Source organism: Merops nubicus, unplaced genomic scaffold (genome assembly GCF_000691845.1).
Source record: "Merops nubicus isolate BGI_N331 unplaced genomic scaffold, ASM69184v1 scaffold6754, whole genome shotgun sequence".
Taxonomy (NCBI): domain Eukaryota; kingdom Metazoa; phylum Chordata; class Aves; order Coraciiformes; family Meropidae; genus Merops; species Merops nubicus.
In genome coordinates, this window is record NW_008603518.1 from 91,790 (window position 1) to 97,611 (window position 5,822).

Sequence of the window (5,822 nt, forward strand, 5' to 3'; positions counted from 1 at the left end):
TACAAACAGTGGGATCGAGTTTGCTCCCTCATTAAGTTTGCAGATGACACAAAGCTGAGTGGTGTGGCTGATGTGCCAGAGGGATGGGATGTCATCCAGAGGGACCTGGACAAGCTTATAGAAGTGGGACCATGTGAAATCTATGAGGTTCAACAAGGCCAAGTGCAAGGTCTGCACCTGGGTAGGGGCAATATTTGCTATCAATCCAGGCTGGGGGATGATGTGATAGAGAGCAGCCCTACAAAAAAGGACTTGGGGGTACCAGTAGATGAAAAGCTGGACATGAGCCACCAATGTGCAATGGCAGCCCAGAAGACCAATCGCATCCTGGACTGCATTAAAAGAATGTCAAAAGTTTTGGTCTGCTCAAAAACATCATTTCTTTTGGAAACAGTACTGCCAGCTACATGATCAGATACTTTTAGGAACGTAAGGAAAAAGATGCTTTCAGCTTGGACTGCAGTAAAGCTTGGACAGGAGACAGTCACTTGTTTTCACAATATGGTGGCTTCTCAGTCATGTTTGGGAGTCTGTGTTACACATGTAGGGAGCTTTAAGGCTAACTGGGGAGGTACAGGTAAAAGTAAGTAGTAGTGGAATTTAAGCTTCATGAACCACATTCATGGAAAGCTTTGACTCAACCTGTCATGATGATAATAGTTAAGAAGAGCTACTATATATTTATAACTTTCTGTGGGAGATGTCACCTCTTGATGAGGAAGAAACAACACAAGGATTTAATTCCCCACGTTAATCCAGAACCTGAACAATATTCTAATTTAAGCAAGCTGTCAACTTCTGCTTCGGTTTTATTTTGGTTTTACATTAATACATTAATGACACATATAATCAGGCCTGTTTCCATCAAGTTTAGTACAAATAAAATTCCCCCTATCCCTGCATCCAAAGTGCCAGAATGGATTAGCAACCATTTTCAATTCAAGATCAAAAAATCTGCCATTCTCTCTTCAAAATCATGACACTTCAGCAGGGACTAGCTTCAGGAAGCAATATCATGGTTAGGTTGCAATCACCCAGCCGCTACATGGAAGAAAATGGCGTACAGCTTACGTTAAATACTTAGGCCTTTTTAAGTCAACCAAGGGTTAGAGCTCTTAAGATAAACAGGAGAGAGAACTTGCCTTGCTCATGGTTCTAGACTTCACATTCCGTTACAGACTGGACCTTAAACAGAGGATCTAAACAGAGGACACAGTAGCAACGGTTTATGTTATTAACTTTCACTACATCATTTTGTCTGAGTTGATAAAAGAGTTGATTAAATCTCAGGTCTATCTTCAACATCTGTAATGATGGTAGATATTCCTTATGGCTCAACACAAATAAAATCATTGCTGTCTTAAAGGAGGCATGTGACTGCAAACAACGTGCAGCTGGATTTACTAATAGGTGGCTAAAAATTACTGAAAGAGCTTGCAGAGATCTGCATGATTTGAGCAGTTATACAGTCTTTCCATAGAATGGATATGTGGTATTCTTTCTGTGTTTCCAGGCATGAATGGGACAGCCATTGAAAACTTTGCCTGTGTCATTTTTAATGTTTCCTTCATGAACTGCACTTGGAATGTCAGCAGGACTGCTTCAGAAGATACACAATACTTCCTGTATTGGAAGACCTCTAGGTAAGTAGGTCTGCTTGAATCTAGGGAATTTTGACCCGTGACAGTATAATTATCTAACTGATGCAATATGTCATGTCAAGGAAAGAAGATTTCACAGGATGCCAGAATTACATCAAAGATTATTGTGGAAGGCACACAGGATGTAGATTCCAAAATGTGACAATAGAAAATAAGAGAGCTTATTTCCTAGTAAATGTGTCGGAAAGTGGAAAAACCATTCAGTCGTATAAGAAGACAATTGCTCTGTACCAAATTGGTAAGGATTTTATTTTTATTCAATTTCATTTCCAGTGATAAGGAAATGAAGAATTCATCCCTGGAAAAAATGATATATTTTAAAAATATTGCTCCTCAGAAGAGCTTTTATATTTTATTTTCCCAGCCCTGATAGCTGAAAAGTCAAAAGTATAAGAATGAGCAAAAACAAATGAATGCAGAGACAATCTGAAATCATAGATCAGATAATTGTGAACATTCCAGTCAATATTTATTCTGTGAAAGAAAGGTGTCATCTTTTGGGATTATCTAGCTATGAATGCTTGAGTGGGACTATCCACACATTGGTCTTTTGTCATTATCTCATAATTCTGTTCATTTACATTATCCAAAAGAAACAATTGACTTAACACTGTGAGCAAGTTTTCATTTTTTTAAAGGAAAAATTTTGTTAATTTCATAAAAAAAAATTATTTCTGTTTAATATGAACACAGTATAAAAAAAAAAACACCCTGCACAGATTATATTATGAATTCAGTAAAATCTATCAAATGGTTTATGCTTTTTAATTTTACCTACTGTTGCTGCTGATACTCCAGGCTCCTCAAATGGAGTGTTAAATGAGGGAATCCCGCTTCTGAATATGGGCTGAATACAATAATTCTTGTAACGCTGCTTTACATCTTTTTAGACCAGTTTCTTGTATAACTACCTGTATTTTAAAACAGCAAAGACAAATGATTATTAATCAATTGTATTTCTAATTGAATTATTGTAGAAAAACTCACTCCTCCATTAAATGTCACTGTGAACTGTACAGAAGCTTCTCACGGTTGTGAAATTTGGTGGCAACCACCTCGTACAAGTCATGTGAAAAAATGTTCATGTTTCAAATATGGAATAATCATAGAAAGCAAGGTAAGAATAATTATTATTCCTAATAGTATTTTGTATGCTTGTATTTCCACACAGACTTCCATACAACCAAAACCCTGTTCCCTCTCCCTACTTGACTAATCTCTCCTTTTTGGTAAGTATTGCCCCTCTTGCAGGTGAGCTGAGGACTGTTGCCACTCACAAATAGGGGCAGCAAACTGAAGGAATGTTTTCAGTCCACTGCACAGCTGGTCCTTAAAGAAACCAGGCAAGGGATTCTCCACACTGAGAGTGAATAGCTATTCTAGCACTTACAGGGGAATGGACCATGTTACCTAATGACTTTATTATGAACAGTTATAGGATACATCAACTGAACTCTAAATAAACTACCAAAAATGAATAAACAGAAAAAAAAAAAAAAAAAAAAAAAAGAACAAAAAAACGCCCAACCCTACTGTTAAATTGCATACAACCAATTTTATGTGTTCCTGTGAAGCAGTTTGGGTGGGTCCTAGTGTAGTCTTTCAGCCCTACTGCTGGGTTTTGATGAGGTTAGATCGGGACCTCCTGTTCTGTGGTTTTCCTCTCTGCAGTCTCCCATTCCGTAAGTCACTTTTTAGCACGCCTTTCACAGACTTGTTTTGCATTTGTTCCTACTTCTTGTAGTCATCACTACTGCTCAATCAGGTTTGTGGTATTACTAAACTAGGCCCAAAGAATTAACAAGTGCTTTATTAGGAAGATGCACCTGTAAGTTAAGATGTGCTGCAAGACCTTTTAGATATCTCCACTTGGATCCCCATAGTTTCCATCCTGCCCTTTGTCTATCCAACATCGCTTTCTCTTCCTGTTGCCTCCATTTACTGACACCAGCATGATGTTACTGAAGAAGTCTAGGAGTTTGGGTTTAACTAAAGTACATCTGTAGCTTACATAATTAAGGTTGTTGAACCACAGCTGTCACAATTATATGTATACCATCTGTTTATTGTGGGATCTTATTAAGTTCTCTATCCTTTCTTTTAAGTTAAAGTGAAAAGAACCATCTACATCTTTGAATAAAAAGAATTATTCAAGTTATTGGAACAGAATATCCAAATTTTCCAGGTCTGAATTCTAAATGGTTTTATAAATCACTTCAGTAATTGCAAGTATTTTGAAGACTTGGTTGAATATAAAAAGTAGTATTCCATGCATCAAAAGTAAAGTTTGAAATATTTGTGAAAATATTTGCAAGTCCTTTGTTCCAATACTAAAAACTAAAAAGTATGAAGACATAGCATAGTTAAATTAAATGTTTAAGAGTGTAAAAAATACATAGATAAAACTTTGAATGGAAAAAAAAAACGTTGTCTAAGTTTACTAGGCTTTTTTTAGATACTTTGTTTTGTACAGGTAAAATGTAAAATTATTTGGTGGGCAACCTGAGCCTTTTTTTCAGTTCTTTGGTACTCAGTTCTGCAATCAAATTTAAAAAGTACATTATTTCAGAGCACCATTGGTAAGGATAAACCTTTCAGTAGAAGAAGAGCTTAATTTTGCAGCCTTTGAAAGAAAACATTTAGAATATTAGACATACAATTATTTTTTTGCTGAAAATCAAACTTTCATAAGGCAGGACCCTTTATTATATAGTAACAAAAGACCAATCACAAAAATTAAAATTTTCTCTTGTTGCTAGGCTGATCCCAAGAAAACCATCAAAACCGCATCTAAAACAGTAAGTCTTTATCACTATATTAATCTAACCTTTCTGTTAGGTTGAAATTTCATCTATATCAGAGCATCCTCCATCCACATTGTTTTGATTTCGAACTACTAGTTTTAGTATACTGTGTATGCTCATTATTGACAAATTTCCTAAACTCAAAGCTTTAAATAGTTATTTGTAAAACATGGCAAAAAAAACCAAACACCTGCACATGTGGAACTTTATATTACTTCTATACAAGTCACAAAATCTTCCATTTTACAGTCTTTTGTCCTTCCTACCAAATTCATATATATGCAGAAACATTGATCATAATTCTACATTACACTAGACACATAAGATGTGAAGAATTTTTTCTTTATTAATGCTCTCTGAAAGGGGTTGAGATGAAGAAGGCAAGAAAATATCACCTGAAGGATTAAGCCAGTATAAAAAAGAAAGAAAAAAAAATCAAATTTTCAAGAAGGATTAATATTCTTCTGAGAAGGATTTCAATATATGTCAAATTTTCCCTGCTGTATCATCTGGCTGTTAAATTCTACTTCGGTTTTGAAAATATCCACATTAAGGGATGACCAATTCTTTAAAGAATTACCTTCTAGTAACACATGTAATTTACAGACTGAAAATAAACTATTGTTTGTTTTTTTTCCCAACATCTCATTGTTTAGCAGAGGCTAAGGAGCCACTGAAACGTACTGCAAATTCAATCTTCATATCACCAATACAAAAATGTTCAAACAAAAGGAATTAGGATGGAACAGGCTAATTTATTAAAGAGTTAACTTTCTATTTGTCTTTTTCACCCTAGTCTGTTCACAGAAGTATATGTCAAAATTTCTTTTGTAACTGTTTGCATCGTTAAATGAACCTGACACTTTCTTAATGCCTGTACATCTAGTGAATAAGAAGTTGACAGTCGAGTTGGTTTGTATTTAGGAGAGAAACGTCACAGGAAACTCCTACATATTTGAGAGCTTCAGTGCAGAAAAGAGGTACAGCATCAAAATCAGAGCAACTGACAATGGTTGTTTAGTGAGCACAAGCTGGGGAGAGTGGAGTACACCTGTAGAGTTTGGTAAGAATGAAAATAATTTCCTTGATCTAGTTTTCTCTCAGTTACTGTCTACCTCATTTATTACTTCATACTTACAGATGTAAATGCATAGATATTTTGCACTTTTGTTTGCTAGGATGGAAAGAAACAAAGAATTTTTGTACCTCTTAATAGGAAAGAAGTCTCCAAGCATTCTGGTGTGATAGTGGGTGCTTCTTGCAAGGAGATAGTGAATAAAATAGACCTTTTTGAAATCTATTGCCAGATCTCTTCATTCTTCCATTCCTTCTTCTGGCATTATGAACTTCTCTCTTT

At 35.5% G+C, this 5,822-nt stretch overlaps 1 protein-coding gene across 1 annotated transcript; it reads left to right on the forward strand.

Moving 5' to 3' along the window:
• Positions 1-501: 501 nt before the first annotated feature.
• CSF2RA (colony stimulating factor 2 receptor, alpha, low-affinity (granulocyte-macrophage)) lies at positions 502-4,459 on the forward strand (the record flags this gene model as incomplete). The annotated part of the gene is made up of 5 exons (XM_008938687.1): positions 502-577; positions 1,514-1,643; positions 1,724-1,899; positions 2,639-2,778; positions 4,421-4,459. Coding segments are annotated over exons 1-5 (561 nt in total), but the record flags the coding sequence as incomplete, so codon positions are not given.
• Positions 4,460-5,822: the final 1,363 nt, after the last annotated feature.